We start from the raw sequence: 22063 nt of genomic DNA on the forward strand, positions 1-22063 counted from the left end.
TTTTCCTTTTTTTTTTTTTTTTTGAGACGCAGTCTCGCTGTCGCCCGGGCTGGAGTGCAGTGGCCGGATCTCAGCTCACTGCAAGCTCTGCCTCCCGTGTTTACGCCATTCTTCTGCCTCAGCCTCCCGAGTAGCTGGGACTACAGGCGCCCACCACCTCGCCCGGCTAGATTTTTTTGTATTTTTTTAGTAGAGACAGGGTTTCACCATGTTAGCCAGGATGGTCTCGATCTCCTGACCTCATGATCCGCCCGTCTCGGCCTCCCAAAGTGCTGGGATTACAGGCTTGAGCCACCGCGCCCAGCCTCCTTACCATTTTCTTCCCTGACAAATAACTGCTTGTGCATCACTTCAGGACTCAGCTCCACTGCCGTGTCCTTAGTAATACCTTCCCTTGTCTCTAGTTGGCCCCCCATCCCTCTTACCTTCCTGGCCACAGTACTCACCTCAGTGTCTTTTATCCAGACAACATTTAGGGTATACTTCGACCAAAAAAGTCATCACTATTTATCTGAAATTCACATTTACTTATTTTTAATTTTCATTTTTTTGGAGATGGAGTCTTGCTCTGTAGCCCAGGCTGGAGTGCGGTGGCGTGATCTCAGCTCACTGCAACCTCCACCTGCAGGGTTCAAGTGATTCTTCTGCCTCAGCCTGTTACTTGAAAACAGACAAAATCAAAGGTTTGATGTGAATAGCATGAATTACTGCTGAAAAGCACTGGTGACTATGTGTCTCTCCCTTTCTCTTCTCATCCACTCCCTCTACTCTGGCCTGGAATGGAAGGGGTGACAACACTACAGATTCTACAGCTATCAGAGGATAATAAGGGACGGTTAGGAACCACTTTATGCCAGTAAATTCAAGAACTTAGATAAAATAAATGAATTTCTTGAAAGACAAACTATTGAAGCTCACTCAAAAAGTGGTAACTTGAATAGCTCTATATTTATTGTAGAAATTGGATTTGTAGTTAAAAACTTTAATACAAAGAAAACTCCCGGCGCAGATGGATTCACTCAGGAATTCCACTGAAGAATAAAACAAAACAGGCTGGGCGCGGTGGCTTAGGCCTGTAATCCCAGCACTTTGGGAGGCCGAGGCGGGTGGATCACGAGGTTAGGAGAATGAGACCATCCTGGCTAACATGGTGAAACCCCTCTCTAGTAAAAATACAAAAATTAGCTGGGTGTGGTGGTGGACGCCTGTAGTCCCAGCTACTGGGGCGGCTGAGGCAGGAGAATGGCATGAACCCGGGAGGCTGAGGTTATAGTGAGCCAAGATGGCGCCCCTGCACTCCAGCCTGGGCGACAGAGCAAGACTCCGTCTCAAAAAAAAAAGAAGAAAAAGAAATAATAACACAAATTATTTACAAACTCTTCCAGAAAACAAAGAATTATTTCCCGACTCGTTTTATGAAGCCAGCATTACTTTGATGCCAAAATCTGACAAAGACATTACGAAAAAAGAAAACTAAGGACCCATATCTCTTATGAAAATAAATGTAAAAATTACAAACAAAATTTTAGCAAACTGAGTCTAATGATGTAGAAAAAAAGGATAATACGTCATAACCAAGTAGGGTTTATACCACAAATGCAAGGTTGGTTTAACATTCAAAAATCAGCCGAGCACAGTGAATCACGCCTGTAATCCCAGCACTTTGGGAGGCTGAATGCATGCATTACTTAAGGTCAGGAGTTCGAGACTAGCCTGGTCAACATGGCAAAACTCTGCCTCTACTAAAAATACAAAATTTAGCCAGGCATGGTGGTGTACACATCTGTAATTCTGGCTACCTGGGAGACTGAGGCAGGAGAATTGCAGGAACCCAGGAGGCAGAGGGTGCAGTGAGCTGGGATTGTGCCACTGCACTCCAGCCTGTGTGACAGAGTGCAACTCCATCTCAAAAACAAACAAAAAAAAATTCCAAAGTCAATGTAACTCACCAACATTGTAAACTGAAATGGAAAAGCCATATGATCATCTCAACACACACAGAAAAATCACTAAACAAAACCGAACATTCATTCTTGATTAAAAAAATGCAAAACTCCACGTAAATAGAGGAGAATCTACTAAACTTGATAAATGGCATACATGAAATATCTGTAGCTATTATACTTAATGACATAAGACTGAATATTTTCCCCATAGGATCAAAAATGAGACAAGGAAATCCACTCTTATCACGATTGAAACTGCCTTTGCAAAATTATGACTGAGACAGTGAGAGATCTAACTTAACCCCATCTTGCTTTCTAACCTCCAAGTTGTCCTTCCTTATTCCTGGGTGTAGACTGAACTAACTTCGGGAGAAACTTAGTTTATAGTTTATAGTTTAAAAGAAAGACGGTAACAGCCCTTTCCCAAAGCAGACCTCCTTCTTGCCTGGGCACTAGATTGCCTTCATAGGACTAACATTAGCCACAAGATTGGAAATTATGGTTTCGGAGTCATGCAGCTGAAGTCTAAAGATTCTGACCCTCCCTAAACTGCTCCTAAGATCAGTGTTGGAGATATTTTGCAGACCCTGCACTGGATGGATCAGCTGGCACCATCCAGATGGATTAACTGGCTCATCTGATCTTGTGGCCCCCACCCAGGAACTGACTCAGCTCAATAAGACAGTTTCAACTCCCTTTGATTTCATCCCTAACCAATCAGCACTCCTGGCCCACTGGCTTCCCCGGACCCACCAAGCTGTCCTTACAAACTCTGCTCCTCAAATGCTCAAGGAGACTGATTTGAGTAATCATAAAAAATTCTGGGCCAGGCGCGGTGGCTCGCCCCTGTAATCCCAGCACTTTGGGAGGCCGAGGAGGGTGGATCATGAGGTCAGGAGATCGAGACCATCCTGGCTAACACAGTGAAATTCTGTCTCTAGTAAAAACACAAAAAATTAGGCAGGCGTGATGGAGGCCACCTGTAGTCCCAGCTACTCCAGAAGCTTAGGCAGGAGAAAGCCTAGGGAGACTCCGTCTCAAAAACAAACAAACAAAAAACAGAGTCTCGCTCTTTTGCCCAGGCTGGAGTGCAATGGCCTGATCTCGGTCCACCACAACCCCTGCCTCCCGGGTTCGAATGAATCTCCTGCCTCAACTGCCCAAGTAGCTGTGACTACAGGTGCGTGCCACCATGCCTGGCTAATTTTTGTATTTTTAGTAGAGATGAGGTTTCACCGTACTGGCCAGGCCGGTCTCCAACTCCCGATCTCGTGATCCGCCTGTACCGACCTCCCAAAGTGCTGGGATGCATAAGCCACCACGCCTGGCCTCTTTTTTTCTTTTCTTTTCTTTTTTCTTTTTCTTTTTTTCTTTGTAGACGGAGTTTCACTCTTGCTGCCCAGACTGAAGTGCAATAGTGCGATCTCAGCTCACTGCAATCTCCACCTCAGCAGGGCAGCAGGAATCTTCAGTGATCCACTGGCGGATCTGCAGCCATTGCGCACCCCTCCTCTTACCATGTCTTTTGTGCCCGTGCCTCTCCTTCCAGTACCTACTGCAGGAGCGTCCCCCAGCCTCCCGCTATTGCCAGCAAGTACTGAGATCCGCCATTGTACTCCAGCCTGGGTGACAAGATCGAAATTCCGTCTGAAAAAAAAAAAAAAGAAAGAAAGAAAAAAAGGATGAAAATTTTGGAAAAATACGGAAGAAACCGAATGGATTTCTAGTTCAACTAAATCGTGATTATTCAGTATCTATTTTTTGCAAGAAACCATGTATTTCCTGTCCACAGTCAGGGCCACAGTACCAGCTCTCAAGTGTGGGTGTTTCCTAAGCAAATTGAAGAACACAGGCATAAAAGTGCATTAAGTTAATAACCATTTACCTCTTTTTTGTTGTTGTTTTTAAGAGGGAGCCTGCCTCGCTCTGTTGTCCAGGCTGCAGTGCAGTGGCGCAATCTCGGCACACAACCACCTCTGCCTTGCGGGTTCAAGTGATTCTCCTGCCCCAGCCGCCCGAGTAGTTTGGACTACAGGTGCGTGCCACCATGCCTGACTAAATTTGTATTTTTAGTAGAGACTCGGTTTCAGTATGTTGGGCGGGCTGGTCTCCAACACCTGATCTCCTGATCTGTCCGCCCGACCTCCCAAAGTGCTAGGATTACAGGCATAACCCACCACGCCCGGTCTCTTTTTTTCTTTTCTTTTTTTTTATTTTGAGACGGAGTTTTGCTCTTGTTGCCCAGGCTGGAGTGCAATGGTGTGATCTCAGCTCACTACAATCTCCACTTCATCGGGAGAGGTGGAACCTTCAGTGATCCACTAGCGGATCTGCAGCCACTGTGGGCAAGCACTTGTTATTCCTGCAATCTTTGTGCGAGAGTCTCTCCTTCCACTACCTATTGCGTACCCACCCCCACGTCCGCCTCGCGCCATTGCCAGCAGGTATCTGGCACAGGTACCTTCCTGCGCTAATCCGTTAAGGTCGCTCTGTCACTGGCAGCATTCTGTGCACGCCACCCACTCCCTCAGGTTTAAAAGATGCGTTGCCTGGCAACCAGCAGGTGCCTTTCCCGCTATTATCTTGCCAGGCTAATCCCTTAAGGTCCTTCTATGACTCGCGCCATTCTGTGCAGGCTCACCCACTCCCTCAGGTTTCAAAGGCGCGATGCCCGGCAACAGAAGAAACTGCTCACTTAGCCTTTGGCGGAGTTGGCAGTTCCACGAGGACCTCAGAGCCCAGTTCTTGAGAGTTCAAGTGTTGGATGGTTCCCCACTGCTCCCAGGAGCGGTTACCTGGGCACTCTGTGCCCCTTATTCCTGTCCCAGCCTGGGGCTGAGGACCTGCTGGTAGGGCTCAGTTGCTTGGAGCCCGTTCAGCCCATCCCACAGTTCACTTTGTTTGTGGGATCTCCCCGTTGCTCCTGTCCCTGGATGGAGTGGCAGGCCATCCTACAAGCATCCGGACACTTGGCATCAGTGGTGTCAAGACAACTCCAAGAAGGTTTTCCGTGATCCTGCAAGCCCTGTGTTCCTTCCTGGTGATCCTGCCTTCAATTTGACCGTACAGGTACCACAGCAAGCCAGTGCTGTGTGCTCCAAATTCCAGGGCGTCCTGCAGCTCAGCCACTGCACTGAGCACAAGGAATCTCTGTGGGGCCCAGGAGCAGGGAGTCACCCCTTTGGGACCCGCAACACCTGGCTGTCCCCAGACTCGTGTCCAGGGAAGATCTTGTTGAGGGGACCTCAAGGAGAGTGGGTCAGGGATGCCTAAGCAGGACAAGGACCCCAGAGACCAAGAGAATCCTGATGATCAGAGAAGGGTCCCCATGGTCACCGGAGATGCACGGTCTGCATTTCAGCCCCTGCGGGACAATGGAGGCCCCTCTCCTTTTGTGCCCAGGCCTGGGCCACTGCAGAGAGACCTCCATGCCCAGAGGTCAGAAATCAGATATAAGCAGAGATCCCAGACCTCCTGGACGAGCTCGTGCACCAACACGAAATGCCATCTGGAGCTCCTACAGCCTACGGGAGGCTTCCGTGGGCTAAAGGAGGAGACGGAGGGGCCAGCCTCATCCCACTGCCAGCTGCCCTCATTTCTCAAAGACAGTGAGGAGACGGCCGCGGGCTGCCTCTTCGGGTCACACCCAGTGTGAAAGGCAGCAGATACAACACCAGCAGATACAAACTCGCCCGAGGATTGGCCCCCCAGATCCAGGCCTCTATGTGCGCAATCTCAGCTCACTGCAACCTCACGCTCATCCGGTTCAAGCTATCTCGTGCCCTCAGCTCCTGCATATCTGGGATTACAGTCAACCCGCACCTTGTACGCCTTCGCTAATTTTCCCTAGACGCAAGTGTTCCCTGCTGCCACACAGGCAAGGGCACCTCTGAGGCTGCCCCACCTCCCTTAGAGCGGTTCCGGGTCACTCTGAGACTGGACCGGAAAAGGAGGCATTCCAGTGATCACAGTGTAATGGCGGGTAGCAAGCCACGGGATGAGACCTCACAGCCTCCCACACTTTGTCCCCTCACTTCAACAGGGACTTGTGTCTGCTGCTGTTTCTGAAAACACCCAGGATTGGATGCACAGCAGGATAAAGACAAGTCAGACTCCTCGGGGCCAGTGGACACCTAGCATCTGCTGCAAGGGCTCCTCTACAGCTCCTGTGTCTGGGAAGATGCACAGACCACCAACCCTCTGTTCTCCTTCTCAATCCCCTTCCTGCCCCCTGTTCCCACCCCAAGGACTCAGCCATCTCCTCACTGATCCCTGCCCCTTTCCCAGCTGCCAGCATGATGCGCATGAAAGAGCAAAGGCCTGCACTTCTCCTCCCTGCAGCTGCTCAAGCGGCCCCTCCCTCCACATTGACCCCCACTTGGTCCCCTACTGAAGTGAGTGGATGGAGGCCCTTCACATACGGGCCTCACGCACAGTCAGAGGTGCCCAGAGGTCAGAATCGAATAAGCAGAGATCGCAGACCTCCTGCATGAGCCGTCGTGTCCCAAACCGAAATGCATCATCGAGCTCCACAGCTCCATGGGAGGCTTCCCGGGTCTAAAGAGAGGACAACGTAGGGGCAGCCTCATCCCACCTGTCAGCTGACCTCAGCCTCAAAGACATGAGTGAGGACGGCCTAGCGTCCCTTCGGTCACACCAGTGTGAAAAGGCAGCAATACAACACCAGGGCAGACACCGCCCCGAGATGGCTCCCCCCAGATCCCAGCCTCTAGCCCCGTATAGCGCAGAGTTCCCCTGCTCCACGACAGGCGAGGAGCTCTTATGCTGCACCTCCTTGAGAGCTGGGGTTCTGGGTCACTGCGAAGACCTGGACCTGGAGAAGGGAGGCGACATTCCAGTTGTCAACAGTGGTACTGCGGGGTGAGGCCAAGGCCATCTGGGACTGCAGACCCTCCCGGCCTTCCTACACTTTGTCCTCACTTGCAACAGGGACTTGTGGTCTGTCTGCTGTTTTCTAAAGCACCCAGGATGGATGCACAGCAGGAGAGACGCGGCCCCATTTATAGGGGTGAAGATGTGGAATCTGCCTAAGTAATCAGCCTAAGATGAATGCACACAGAACTGGCAGTGCACATGTACAATGACGTACTATTCAGCCTTAAAAAGAACAAAACTTGGCTGGGCATGGTGGCTCATGCCTGCAATCCCAGCACTTTGGGAGGCCGAGGCAGTCAGAACACCCGAGGTTGACAGTTTGAGACCAGCCTGACTACCATGGTGAAACCGCATCTCAACTAAAAAAAATAAAAATAAAAAAATTAGCTGAGGGTGGTGGCACGTGTCTGTAATCCCAGCTACTCAGGAGACTGAAGCAGGAGAATTGCTTGAACCCAGGAGGCAGAGGTTGTGGTGAGCTGAGATCATGCCATTGCACTCCAGCCTGGGCAACAAGAGCGAAACTCTATTAAAAAAAAACAACAAAAAAACCCTCTGTCATTGGGAATGACATGTATAAATCTAGAGGACATACTGCTAAGTGAAATACAAATACCACAGAGAGACAAATACCACATAATCTCACATGCATGTGGAATCTTTTAAAAGCTGAATTTGGGCCAGGTGCCCTGGCTCATGATGGCAATCCCAGCACTTTGAGAAGCTGAGGCAGGTACATCACTTGAGGTCAGGAATTTGAGACCAGCCTGGCCAACATGGCGAAACCCTGTCTCTACTTAAAATACAAATATTAGCTGGGCATGGTGGCGGGCGCCTGTAATCCCAGCTACTTTAGAGGATGAGGCAGGAGAATTGTTTGAACCCAGGAGACGGAGGTTGCAGTGAGCTGAGATCGCACCACTGCACTCCAGCCTGGGCAACAGACACAACATTCCAAAAAATAAAAAATTAAAAAAAAAAAAAGAAAAAGGAAGAATGACTGTTACCAGAGCTGGCGAGGTGGCAGAACAAGGGAATGGAGACTTCCTCTTCAAAAGATACAAAGTTTCAGCCAAGCAGGAGAAAAAAGTTTTGAGGTCTACTGCACAGCAAGAGACTATAGTGAATAATGATGAATATTTCAAAATAAGAGGAAATTTCAAGTGTATCACCATAAAACAATGCCAAGTAAGTGAGGTAACAGGTATGTTCATTAGTTTCACTCAATCACTCCATATTGTATTGTTAAGTTAAATTTGGTCTAAAACTGCCTCCACAATTCATATGAGCATCAAACTGGAAACAGCTCTGAAGTCCAGCCATAGAAGAGTAGATGGGCAAATTACGGTACATTTGTACAAGGGAATACTACTCGGCAATCCAAAACACAGCAACACCAAGGAATCTCAAAAACATCATCTACAAGAGTACATACTGCATGACTCCCTCTATGAGATTCTAGAAGACGCAAAACTAGCCTATAATGACAGAGGGCAGATCAGGGGTTGCCTGGGGCTGGGTGGGGGAACTTCCAGCAAACGAGTCACAGGGATTTAAGATTATGGGAATGTTATGCATCACGATTGTGGATGTGGTGCACACGTTTCTGAAAATTTTGCGGACATGGACCTCCCCACCCCCATAGAGAGATTAGAGAGGTTATTCTCATATACAGATGGTACATATCGGATTATTCATCTCTCTTCCTCAACTTGCAAAACTTCTGGGGTGCAAGAGAGATGGACAGGTGATTGGGGGTACGAACAATTCTACAGGAATGGGAGAGACCCAGAAAAGATATAAACGGTGCCAGCATCCTATTATTATCAGTTTGTTGTTGTTTTTGAGATGGAATCTCGCTCTGTTGCACAGGCTGGAGTTCAGTGATGTGATCTTGGCTCACTGCAACCTCCACCTCCTGGATTCAAGCGATCCTCCTCCCTGAGCCTCCCGAGTAGCTGAGATCACACTCAGCTCATTTTTTTGTATTTTTAGTAGAGATGGGGTTTCATCATGTTTGCCAGGCTGGTCTCGAACTCCTGACCTCAAGTGATCTGCCTGCCTCTGCCTCCCAGACGGCAACACTAAGGTTGCAGAGCTCAGGAGTCAGTCCTGCGCCCCCGCCTCCTCCCTCATGAGGTTCCCCTGACCCCCCAGGGCCTCAGCTTCCGTATCTGCACACCTGGGAGAGAAAGACACCATCAGGGAGGGCAAATCATACCTGGGAAGGGCCCGACTCCAGCAGTTTCAGCAGTGGCTGAGAGATTATGGTTATTTTTGCCATCATTACAATGGAATGTCCACTCCCCCTAGCCAATTCTACAATACTCTAACACCAGTGTCCAGCTGCTCCACGTGGATGCATTGGGAAGAGAGCACAGGCTTCTTGGCTTAGCTCTGGTCACCAGGAGGGGGCAGGGAGGGACACCTGCCAAGAGGATGGCGGAGGGAGCCCACAACTCAGGAATGCAGGGGCAGGACGTGGGACAAAGGGCTGCCTCCACCCACCAGTGGAAGCCTGACCCTGAGCCTAAAGAAACTGGCCACCAATGTGCTGACCCTAGGGCCTGAGGACAGGTCCCCGAGTGGACCTCTCAAAGAGAGAGTCCCACATTCCAGGGCACGGGGGAACTCTGGCCATCTGGCAGCTGGAGAGAAGGGCACAGCTGTCTGAGACCCATGAGGCTTCCCAAAAAGAGGTGCCAGGAATGAGAAGCCACCAGTGCTCACAGACACCTGGTTGCCAATCTTGCCAGGGCAAAAAGGCAAGTGAAGGAAATCCTCTCTTCATGGGGCGCTCTGCCTTGCAGTGTTGAGATCCCCGTGGGAAAGATGGCTTCCGCTCATCTGGAATGAGCAGGGAGAACTCCATCAGGCCCAGCTCTGGCTCCAAGCTGGGCAGCAGGCCAGCCCCAGGCTCCACCAACCCCACTGGCAGAGGAGGGCCCTCAGGAGACAAGAGAACATGATACATGCCCTGCTGGAATTTGTTGAGCCTGCCAAGATTTGCAGCTCCTCCTCTGAGATCGGGTCCTGCCCTGATCAAAAGAAAAGTAGATAGATGAGAATACTATCAATAGGCCAGAGTCACCCAGCTGGCCTCGGATGCAGGTGGTACGTGTTCTGGCTTCTCACAAACCTAAGAAACTCCAAATCCAGGTTGACATTGTGGCACACCACCACCTGCTTCAGGGGTATGCAGGGCACAAACAAGGAGGAGCTATTGGCACAGCATTCAGTTCCAGCAAGTTCTGACTTCTGCTAAAATTGGTTAATTGGTTGCTTTGCATGATTTAGGGCACACAGGCCTTTCTGTCCAGAGTTCACTCACTTGCACACCCAGAGAAATGGACTCGGCTTGCTTTTTCCTAACGTTTGCCTCTGCAGAATTAGCAGTGGACGTGTGAACTGGGGCTTCTGGCCCTGTCATGTGAGGAAGACAGGCAGGGAGCACTGGGCAATGAGTCAGGAGGCCTGCTGGGGAGCTTGGGCATATGTGTTTTCCTTTCTCGGCCTCAGTCTTCTCCTCTTTAAAATGGGGTACAATCATCTCCTGTGGTTGATGTCATAATATCCCATGAACGTAGTCTTGTCTTTTTTTTTTTGGACAGTCTCACTCTGTTACCCAGGCTGTAGTGCAGTGAGGCAATCTCAGCTCACTGCAACCTCTGCCTCCCTGCCTGCCTCAGCCTCCTGAGTTAGCTGGGATTACAGGCATCAGCCACTATGCCCAGCTAATTTTTGTATTTTTAGTAGAGACGGGGTTTCACCATGTTGGCCAGGCTGGTCTTGAACTCTTGACCTCATGTGATCACCTGCCTTGGCCTCCCAAAGTGCTAGGATTACAGGCATGAGCCACCATGCCCAGCCACACAAACTTAGTCTTAAACAACAGACGCTGATTATCTGCTGGTTGTGGAGGTCAGAGGTCTGAGATGGCGCTCTCTACATGTGCTAACGTCATGATGTCTGCCATGCTGGGGTCAAGCCAAGTTCTGCTGAAAAGCCAGTGCTCACGGTCTGCCAGAGCCCAGGATGGGGCTGTGTGGTTAGCAGGAGGGTGAGTGATCAATCATCGTCACTCCTGGCCAGGGTGTTCTGGGAGGAAAGGGGGGCTTTGTTCAAGTGGAAGCCAGAAGTATTCCCAAGGCTGGCCTTTGAGGAGTACCCACTGTGACCCCCAAATCCTCACCACACTTCAGAGATGCTTCCTGGGGCCAGGACTGGGGGAAGGCTGCTTCACTTCATCTGGGCCATGCACCACTGCTGTGGGCCTGTCCTGTGCCCAGTCCCGTGTTGGACTCAGGGCCTAAGTTTTCAGCGTGTGACCCGCCCTTGGTGTGTCCTGTCTGCTGTGCTAGGGAGACAGACATGCACACATACTCGGTCAAACACTGTGGAGCAAAACCAAGACAGGTCACTCCAAAGACAGAGTGAAGAGGGGGTTTCTGAGAAAGCTGTCCAGGGTAACTGGGTTTTGAAGGTTCACCAGGCACATGAGAATGTGGAATTCCAGCCAAGGGAAAAAACGTATACAAACACATCAAGGAATCAAACAAAGTGTCCGTGTGGTAGGGGAGTGTTTGGGACTATAAGCAATTTAGTATTACTTGGGGGTGAAATCACAGAGGTGGACACGGGGGTGGGAGATGAAGCCAGAGGTAGGCCGGGGTGGGTTAAGGGGTCTGGCCTTCGGACTGCAGGCACTGGGGATTTTCAGCTGTGGAGAGACAAGGTCCGCTGTGCATTTGAGAGCATGAGTGGATGGGGAAGAGCAGGGGTTGGGGAGGACACCAGCTGAGCACAGAATCAGATGCCCATGCTGAGATGTTGCCAGAGGACACAGAGGAGGCGCCTTTCCACCCTGAAAGGATGCCTGCCCAGTACAACACACAGGACACCAGAACCCACACACCACAACTCTGGACAGCTGAGACATGGTGGGTCACTCCAAAGTCCCAGCCGTGAGCTTCTTTGATGGAGGATAGGGCTACTGTCCCCACGCTGCCAGTCTCAGAGACGAGAGTTCTTGTCTTTCTCATAGTCAGCAATTCCAGCATTTGGGAGTCACTCCTTTGACTATAACCCTGCTCACTCACCCGCAGTGATGAGGGGAGAGCTGGGTTTGGCAGAAGTGACCTGGAACCAAGTTCCAGGCTGCTGGCTACCATGCACCCAGGAAAGAGCTGAATCTCTTTGTTTCTGCCTCTGTAAACGTGGGTATCTGGCTCCTTTACTGTGGAAATACTGCTGGGCGAGGTCCCCCAACCCATATGGAGAAGGAACTCAAGAGAGGTCCCCACTCCCACTTCTCTTTCAGGTGAATATGACTGTGTCTTCTGCGATCAGCGTGGGGACAGCAGCGGGCATTAAAGCACTGAGGTGGGTGCCAACACCTACTCCATCAGGCCGGTCTTTTTCCTCATCTCCCACCCTGTTCCCTCCTGCGAGGGGCTCTTCCTGGCCAGTGAGGTGAAGTCCAGAGGAGAGGGGTGGGGAGGCTTACCCTGTCCTACCTGCCTTCACTGTAGAGCAGGGCAGTCAGGGCCAGTCCATGTGACAGGTTCTGGCCCATGGGATGGGCCCAGAGCCAGGCAGCCTTTCTCACCGGGTCCCCCTGGGTGGGCTCCTGGAGGCGGGGATGGCATCTTCAAGGAGAGGACTGGAGGTGAGGCTTGTGGAGGGGAAGGCGGACCTGGGGCAGGAGGGAGGGATTCCAGAAGCTTCTGGGAGGTGGACTGCAGGGAATGTGGGATCTCCCCAGAGAGCCAGACATCCCCCTCAGGAGCTGGGCTGCTGCGGGAGAGATTGGTGAATGCCTTGGCCATGATCCAACAGGGCAGAGCTTTGGTTTTAGTGTAAACCTGAATCTCCCTCTGCTTTTGCATGGGGTGTGGAAATGTTAACTGGGGCTCTTCTGGGAAATAAGAGGATAGACCCCACATTTCCAAGGGTCCAAAAAACTCCACCTCCCTCACACATACAGAGAAGGTACAGCTTCTCTCCTTTGCCTGTAATTCTCTGTCTCCTGAGCCCCTCCCGCTGGGCAATGGGCACAAAACGAGGACAGGCCAGTGACATAAGACTCCAGATCCTAGCCGCCTCCACTGCCATCTCTCCAGTTTCTGGGTGCTTGAGGGGACGATGTGGCTTATGTGGCCGCCTGGTGACGGGGTTCTCAGGGCCTCCAGCCCGAGTCTCTGCCTCCTCATCCTCCAGCCTGCTGTACCCTGGAGGACCCGTGTCCAGCTGCCCTGGCTCCCACTGGCATTGGCAGGTGGGGGGCTGGCAACAGGTCTCCTGTGGACCCAGCCTGGCCTCAACTTGCCCTAGAACCTGGACCCTCAATCCGCTCCCCCTGTTCCCATGCCCCTTCAGGCCCCAACAGTCTCCCAGCCACTTCTGGGTCCCAGGAATGCCAAGCCCCTGGCCTCCGGCTCTCTGACCACATGGACCACGTTCCACACGCTGGTGCTGGAGCAGCCCGTGAGGCCATCTCCCTCTGGGAAGCAGAATTCTGACATGGACCCAAAATCTTTGTGGCTCTCTGTCGAGCTGATGGTCCAAGAAGCATCTCGATTTTAAAACAATAATGGCACCGGATGGGCAGAGCTGAAGAAACGTTACGTTACCGGGACATGTGAGGGTGGGCCCAGCAGCTGGAAGACCCCTGGACCCAGGGCAGTCTTCCCGTGGGGCCATGGGCAGCCCTCTCCCTCTCTCCCTCAACATGGTCTCCGTGAGCCCCTGCCTTTCTTCTTCTCCGAGCTGCTTTCTCTGCTTTTCCAGGCACCCTGTCATCGGCCAGAACTCCTGGGCTCAACTCTCTCCTCAGTTCAAATGAACAGCTCCTCGTGAACGAGAATCTTGTTTCTCATTTCCATTTCCCAAGCTGGCCCAGTGTGGGTGAAGCATCCACACGGTCAAGTCATCAGGGTCGGACACGGTCATGAAAGTACACACAAAGGTGTCCACCAAGTGGTGCACAGGGCCTGAAACTCAGCCCGGCCTGACTTACCTAGCCAGGCTACCTGATGTGGGCCGGTTGCTGCTGGGAAGGGCTTCTCTCAAGTGCACACAGGCACAGTGGCGGCTGATGACAAATGGCTCCACTCCTTCCTGCCTTCATGCCTTTTGTAAGGTGACATTTCAGCTCATCGGAAGGTGGGAGCTACTTCCCCATCCTGCAATCTGGTAGATGGCCTTATGATTTGTTTTGGCCGATACAGTGAGGCAGAAGTGATACCAGTTCTGAGGCTAGGCCTTACGTGCACTTCTGCCCTTCTGGAGACCTGCACTACAGAATGAGAGACCACATGGAGCCAAGAGCAGCTGTCCCCGCTGAGGTCTCAGAAATGTGAGTGAGCCCAGCTAATACAGTTGAGCCATGTTGCCAACCCTTAGTGACCTCAGACTCACAAATGACCTCATCTCAGACCAGCAGAACCACTCAGTGGGCCTGGAGGCTCATGAAAAATAATAAATGGTTGTTTTTTCAGCTATTACATTTGGGGGAGTTTTGTTATACAGCAATAGGTAACTGATATTGACATCCCAAAGACTATCTCTGAGTGTCACAAACTAAAAATATGACTGCATAAGCAGTTATCAAATAAGCGGGGTCTCACTGAGACTCAAATAGAGACCCCTAACTGTGGCTATGACCTCTCCAGAGAAGAGTCATAGTGATTAAGATGCACAGGCAGAGTCTGAAGACAAGGTTCACTGTATAGCAGCCAGTCTCCAAAGATGGCCACAGGGAATCACGCCTCTTGGTGTTTCCACCCTTGTTTAGTACCCTCCCACACGGAATCTGGACTGGCCCTAACCCTCACATTAACCAATAGAATGCAGTGAAGTGCCACTGTGCCAGTTCCAGGCCTAAGCCTTAACAAGACCCAGCAGCTTTGGCCCTTGCATTCTCAGAATACTGCTGCCACCTAAGAAGTGTGACCATCTTGATGGAGAGAGCCCATCCAGAAGGCATTGAGGGTGCAGACAGGTGAGTGAAAAGTCATCTTGGACATTCTGCCACCATCTGATGGCAATTGCATGAGACCACAAGCAGAAGAACTGCCCAGCTGAGCCCAGCCAACCCACAGAACTCTGAGAAATAACAACAAAGTGTTGTTCCAAGGCATGAGGTTGTGGGGTGGTTTGTTATGCAGCAGTATGTAGCTGGCGTACTCTACCTGCCAGTCAAGTGTTCTTGTGCAAGTCATTTGCATGAACTCTACTGCACTTTGCAAATAGAGGTGATTCTCATTAATCTAGGCCAGGAAGGTCTACCACCTCACCCTGGGTATCACGAAGAGCAGCTTCAGAATGATACTTTAGTTCCCTCTTACAAAGCCATAAACGTTTCAAAAATGTGGGGTTCAGTCTCAGAGAACCCAGTAATGTATCTTCCAAAACACATTTGAGAAAGTCCCTCCCCTTCTGAAGGGTCCTGGGCAACTCCTCATCTCTGGACCTTTCCAGGTCTGCCCTGCCCACCAGTCAGCCTCTTCTCTCATCCCCCACTGGCCCCTTCCCCAGTTTGTACAATTGGTAAAGTATGATTTGGTGTTCTAGCCATAGCTCAAATACTGCCTCCTCTGACACCTTCCCTATTCTCTGGGCAGGCTAGGGTGCTCTTCCTGTGTTCCCACAACCACAGCATCATGCACTACAGCTGTCACTGTCCTGTATTACTGTCTCCCTAATGATGACCCTTTCCCTAATTATGACCCCAGAGAGCCAAGACCAGCTCCTTCCACTGTGTGGCACTGAGTGGAGGGCTAGGTGCAGAGCGAAGATCAATAAATATTCGTGGTTGAATGAGGCCGAGGCCAGGGCTGCCTTCAGGGGAGCAGCATCTCCTAGAGAGACAGCCCCACCCCCAAACAGGGACACAGGTGGCAAGGCTGGGCTGGGGATGAGTGAATGTGGACAGTACGGGTCTGAAAGTGCCTGAGAGGAGAGGAGGCGGCTGTGAGGGGCTGGAGAGCCCTGAGGACAAGTAGAACTTAGGCCTGTCTCTGAGGGTGTGTGGGATTGCTTTCTGTTGCATTCAGATGTTTGTTAATTTTGGTCATCTGCAAAGCAGCCCATTAGGTTGTACCTGCGGTGCCTAAAAGGGAGAGGAAATCCAGCAGTTTTCTAGGTTATGTCCAATCCAGATGACTGGCTTGAACAATTCTAGGGCTCTTCCCACCACCAACACTCCCAACACACCCCAGTGCACTGCAGCACACACACAGGCACTCCCTCACTCTTTCTGCTATGCATTCTGGCTGCATTGAGTCACTGCAGCATCTCACTGGCTGCCCTCAAAAGGACCTATGAGGTCACCAGGAAGCGGGGCTGCTGCAGGACCCCAAAGCTTGGAAACAGACATGAGAACTGAGCAGTAAGCAGCAGGGGCCAGCCCTGCTTCCATGGCCTAGCCAGAAAATGTACACCCTGAATTCTCTCCAAATTACTGCTCTGGAGCAAGCAAGGTGAAAACCATGTTGACAGCCAAGGATGTAACTCCCAGAATGAGCCGACAGATTGAGTTGACTTCTGGTAACATAGTGACCAGATACCCTAAAATGCCATCGGCTACCTGATTGCAAGTAAATGTCTACAGACATAACATTATTGCACTGCCAACATCACAAGAAAGCCCTCCTTCCAAAAAAGAAACAATAAATAAAGCAAATTATCTGGAACCAGAAATGAGCAAGGAGCATTTACCTTAGATAATGCAAAATGCAGAGTGGTGGGTGGCAGAAGTGAACCTAAGATACCTACACCCATGTGAGACCCTCAAAGGAGGCTACCCATCCCCGCCAAGGAGAGGGTGGTTCCAACAAATCTGCCTGCCAGCACAGGGATCCCTCTGGGAAATCTGGGTGTCCACTTCAGAGCTCCAGGTGGAAACATTTAATAACAATAATAATGTCCCTGGATAATTTGCAACCATTTGCTCTCCTGCAGTGCTGAAGTTAAATTTACAACTATCTTCATAAACAGGAAAATCCCAACTCAAGAAATTAAATTAAACTGGTTCTGGTCAGTGAAAAACTGGTAGAAGCAAACAAAAATTCTTTCTGGAGGAAAGCATCCCAATTTAGGCCTTCAGGATTCCTACAGATGAAGCACAACCAAATATGAACTCGCGCGCGTGCACACACACACACACACACACACACACAATGAAATCCAAAGAGACATGCCACCATAAGGTAAGACTCAATAGAAATAACAAATAGATCTTTAGGCCACTGAGAACTGCTTGAAATAAATGAAGTGCCAGGCACGGTGGCTCCACGCCTGTAATCCCAGCACTTTGGGACGATGACAATGTGGGCAGATTGCTTGAACCCAGGAGTCCACGACCAGCCTGGGCAACACGGCGAAACCCCATCTCTGCAAAAATATACAAAATTTAGTGGATGTGGTGGGCATGTCTGTAGTCCCAGCAACTCGAAAGGCTGAGGTAGGAGGATCACTTGAGCTTAGGAGATTTAGCCGGCAGTGAGCTATGATAGCGCCATGACACTAAAGCCTAGGAGACAGAGTAAGACCCTATCAGGGAAGGGAAGGGGAAGAGATGGGAGAGGAGGGGAGGAAGGGGAGGGAAGGGAGGGATGACTGGAAGGAAGGAAGGAATAGATGAAGTCTATTTATCTATCTTTTCCTTTTTGATAGTCTTCCTTATTTCATCTAAGGAATTCCAGCTAAATCTGCCTGCAGATTAAGGAAGATTTATGGAATAAGGAAGGTGATCAAAAGGAAAAGGGTCTATTGAAAAAAAAAAAAAAAGAGGCCAGATTTGAAAATAACCAAATACACTTTTACAAATGAAAAAATACAAACGTTGAAAATATGAATTAAACAGCTGAAGAGAAAATCAGCAAATTGGAGCATAGATATGAAAAAATGTCTTAGGATGCAACATAGAAAAATAAGAGAGAAAATATGAAAGGTAAGGAAGCTGGGGGTAGAGAATAAGTGAGTCTAATGTGCATCTAATCAGAATTCCTAGAATTCCAGATCCCTGGATGAGGCGGTACTAAGTGGCGGCAGTGGGTGGGGGTGCAGTGCAGGACTGTTCCAGGCAGAGGGAACAGCATGTGCAAGGCCCTGAGGAAGCTAACCAAAGCCAGTCTGCTAGAGCTCTTTCTCTGTGCTGCCTTATGCAGGGCAATGCTGGGGGCACAGACAGGGCTTAAACTCCATCCCTGCCCAAGCAGTAGGCAGTCTGGTGGGGAGCCAGCCACAATGAGGTGGACAGCCATGCTACTGCCTGGCCAACTCCATTTCCCCTTTGACTGCTAACTATACCTCTTCTCCCCAACTCCCAGGCCACATAGCCCAGGGTAGAGCTAGCCCCAGTCCTTCATGCTTCAGGGAGGGACATGTGACCTTGCCCAGGTCAACCACAGCCAGTGAGGTCCGGTTCCGAAACTTGTTAGAATCACTGGGCAGAGGAAATCTCTGGCTCATCCAGGGTTGCTGACGGGAGAAAGCTGGTCTGCAACCACCATGAGATGGAACCAACATAAAGAAAGGCCCCCCCTTTGAGCCCTGGATCCAAGTTTCTTGAAGATACTATGGATATAATTACAAAAGTTAGTACATTTCCTTTTCTGTTTGAGCTGGTCTGAGCTGTTTTTTTCTGTTACGTATATAACTCCTTGCTCTGTCCATGAAACAGGAAAATCCCAAAGGCTGGAGACCCCACGCGAGGACGTGGCCCAGTCTAGGGGTCAGTGAGGCTTCTTATGGGAGTTGATAGCCAGGGTGGGTCTTGATAGTTGCACCAGAGTTAGCTGGAGGGAAGAGGTGTGCCCGGGCAGGCTGGTGCAGGTGCTGGCTGCCTTCCCAGGAGTGAGGGCAGCTCACTGGCTCCTGGGCACAGTCTCTGCCCAGGCAGACTCTGGGCTCCCAGGTCAGCTCTCAGCAGTGGCTTCTGAGAGCCTCAGGGCTTGGCAGGAGCAGAAGGCCTAAAGAGGAGACAACTCAGAAGCACTGCGTAAGGGCAGGGTAGGCCAGCTTCCCAAGGGTCTTGTTTCATGAGCCACGTAGGTGTGAGGACCTCCAACCTCAGAATCCACTGAAGTATGTGAGAAGAGCTGTGTCAGGAGGTCACTACCCATCCTGTCCCTCCCTGGCCCCCAGCACGGCCAGTGCCATGACCACACCTAGGTTGTGTCACCAGGCAAGTGCAATGGGCAGGGCACAAATCTAGTAGGCTTAAGAGTATGCTTTCAGCTCTGCAATAAAGTTTCAGCTCCTTGATGCCAGCTGACTTGGCACCCACCCACATTCAGTCTCTTGCAGATCAGCTGATCAGGGGACTGCACGGGTCTCTGTGCCCTGTGCCTGTGTCACTACCAGCCCAGGCTCCCATGTCCAGCTTAAATGCCCTCTCCTCCAAGAAGCCTTCTCTGACCGCCCAAGGCATAATGTTCCATCCTGCCTCTAACAACCCTTTGAACCCAGAACCCCAGGCTGAAATGGAATGTGGTTACTTGTAGGTATGCTGTATTTTCCTTTGGTTCATCTCTGAAAGACAAGAACATCTGATAGGGTAAGTCCTAGCCAGAAAAATCAGGCCAAGGAAAGAAATAAGGGGCATCAAAATTGGAAAAGAGGAGCTGTCTCTGTTTGCCAATGATATGATCTTATACCTAGAAAACACTAAAGATTCTCCCAAAAGACTCCTAGCTTTGATAAATAAGTTCAGTAGTCTCAAGTCACAAAACCAATGCATACAAATCAGTAGCACTGGTATACACCAACAATGATCAAGCTGAGAATCAAAACAACTCAATCATCCCCTTTTTCTTTGAGATGGAGTCTCACTCTGTCACCTAGGTTAGAGTGCAATGGCATGATCTCGACTCACTACAACCTCCGCCTCCTGGTTCAAGTGATTCTCCTGCCTGAGCCTCCCGAGTAGCTGGGATTACAGGCGCCTGCCACCATGCCCAGTTTGTTTTTGTATTTTTAGTAGAGATGGAGTTTTACCAGGTTGGCCCATGCCTGTAATCCCAGTGTTTTGAGAGGTCGAGGTGGATGGATCACCTGAGGTCAGGAGTTCAAACTCAATCCCTTTTACAGTACCTATACACAAAAAATAAAATGTTTAGGAATATACCTAACCAAGGAGGTGAGAGATCTCTACAAAGAGAACTATAAAACAATGCTGAAAGAAATCACAGATGACAACCACACATGAATATATATCCCATGTTCATGGATTAGAACAATCAATATTGTGAAAGTGACCATACTGTCCAAAGCAATCTACAGAGTCACTGCAATTCCAATCAAAATACCAGTATCAACTGGGCACAGTGGCTCACGCCTGTAATCCCAGCACTCTGGGAGGCCTAGGCGGGTGCATCACCCGAGGTCGGGAGTTTGAAACCAGCCTGACCAACATGGATAAACCCTGTCCCTATTAAAAATACAAAATTAGTTGGGTGTGGTGGCACATGCCTGTAATCACAGCTACTCGGGAGGCTGAGGCAGGAGAACCACTTGAACCCAGGAGGCGGAGGTTGCAGTGAGCTGTGATCGTGCCATTGCACTCCAGCCTGGACAACAAGAGCAAAACTCCATCTCAAAAACAACAACAACATCATTCTTCACAGAATTAAAAAAAAAAATCTTAAAATTCATATGGTATCAAAGAAGAACCCAAATAGCCAAAGCCAAAGCAACCCTAAGCAAAAAACAAATCTGGAGGCATCACATTACCCAACCTCAAATTACACTATAAGGCTACAGTAATCAAGACAGTATCAAAGCAGTATACACTGGTATCAAATACTGATATCAAGGGAGATACACAGACCAACAGAATAGAATAGAGAATCCAGAAATAGAGCAAAATACTTACAGTCAACTGATCTTCCACAAAGTATACAAAAACAAGAACTGGGGAAATGACATCCCATTCAATAAATGATGGTGGGAAAATTGGATAGCCACATGTAGAAGAATGAAACTGGATCCCTATTTCTCACCATATACAAAAATTAACTCATGATGGGTTGAAGACTTAAATCTAAGTACTGAACTCACAAACATTCTAGAAGGAACCCTAGGAAAAACTCTTACTGACATTGGCCTAGGCTAAGAATTTATGATGAAGGCTCCAAAAAAAAAAATGCAACAAAAACAAAAAAAATCAGGACCTAATTAAACTAGAAAGCTTCTACATAGCAGAAATAATCATGAAAGTAAACACACAACTTACAGAACGGGAGAAAATGTTTGTAAACTATGCATTTGACAAAGGACTAATACTCAGCATCTACAAGGAATTCAAATCAGCAAGAATAAAACAAATAATCCTGGACAGGCGCAGTGGCTCACACCTGTAATCCCAGCACTTTGGAAGGCCGAGGCATGCGGGCGACTTAAGGTCAGGAGAGTTCAAGATCAGCTTGGCCAACATGGTGAAACCCCGTCTCTACCAAAACTATACAAAATTACCTGGGTGTGGTGGCAGGTACCTGTAATCCCAGCTACACATGCCTCAGTAGGCTAAGGCATGAGACTCACTTGAATCCGGAAGACAGAGGTTGCAGTGAGCTGAGATTGCGCTGCACTACTTCAGCCTGGGTGACAGGTGAGACTGTCTAAAAACATATATAAAATAAAATAAAAACCTTTGTAAAGATAAACTTACTGACTTAACGATCTTGGTGGTATGTTCTGTTTAATCCCTATTAACATACAAGGAAACTTGGGCACAAAGAGGCTAGGGCTACTTGTTCAGAGTCACACAGCTAGTGTGCAGCAGAGCCAGAAGTCAAGCCAAGGAAGTCCCTCTTAACCCTGGGCCATGACACATCATCACCCTAGGTGTGCAGTGAGGGGACTGGGGCCCAGGAAGGGGAAGGGACTCACACCTGACGCCACACAACCAGGGTTCAGCCCCAGGCAGGCTCTTTCTCCACAGAGACAGAGCCAGTTTGGGCCCCTCCTCCCTTCTCCTGGTGACAGTTTTGCCCATGGACATCCTGTGGGCAAAGGGGAGGCTGAGTTTGTGGTTTGTGGGTGTGTTTCAGGGAGCGCAGCTTGATGGGGTCAGTTTTCGTGTGCAGACGAGCTAGGTGGAAGCTCGCTGGATGACTGGCCTAGGCCTCCAGATGAGGGAAAGGGGAAGAGAGGACGAGAGACGAGTCCTGGCACTGGTATTCCTGGCAGAGACCCCAACCCCCAGGAGGGGCATG

General features: G+C 49.9%; 1 protein-coding gene and 3 gene segments (V, D, J or C); all 4 read right to left on the reverse strand.

Moving 5' to 3' along the window:
• The window catches only part of LOC108540637 (Ig lambda chain V-III region LOI-like), a 286101-nt gene that overhangs the window by 86379 nt on the left and 177659 nt on the right, over positions 1-22063 (reverse strand).
• The window catches only part of LOC108540636 (Ig lambda chain V-I region BL2-like), a 574188-nt gene that overhangs the window by 67019 nt on the left and 485106 nt on the right, over positions 1-22063 (reverse strand).
• The window catches only part of LOC108540638 (Ig lambda chain V-I region BL2-like), a 132269-nt gene that overhangs the window by 61336 nt on the left and 48870 nt on the right, over positions 1-22063 (reverse strand).
• LOC108540634 (uncharacterized) lies at positions 10685-13654 on the reverse strand. The gene is made up of 2 exons (XM_017889779.1): positions 12349-13654; positions 10685-11199 (listed from the first exon to the last, which is right to left on the reverse strand). The coding sequence occupies exon 1, from the start codon at positions 13641-13643 to the stop codon at positions 12696-12698; it is 948 nt and encodes a 315-aa protein (XP_017745268.1). The 5' UTR covers positions 13644-13654; the 3' UTR covers positions 10685-11199; positions 12349-12695.

This window comes from Rhinopithecus bieti, unplaced genomic scaffold (genome assembly GCF_001698545.2).
Source record: "Rhinopithecus bieti isolate Rb0 unplaced genomic scaffold, ASM169854v2 scaffold_19723, whole genome shotgun sequence".
NCBI lineage: Eukaryota > Metazoa > Chordata > Mammalia > Primates > Cercopithecidae > Rhinopithecus > Rhinopithecus bieti.

Excerpts from the sequence above, each read along its gene's own strand:
- LOC108540634 (XM_017889779.1), bottom strand. The coding sequence starts at position 13,643 with ATGACAGGGTGCCTGGAAAAGCAGAGAAAGCAGCTCGGAGAAGAAGAA.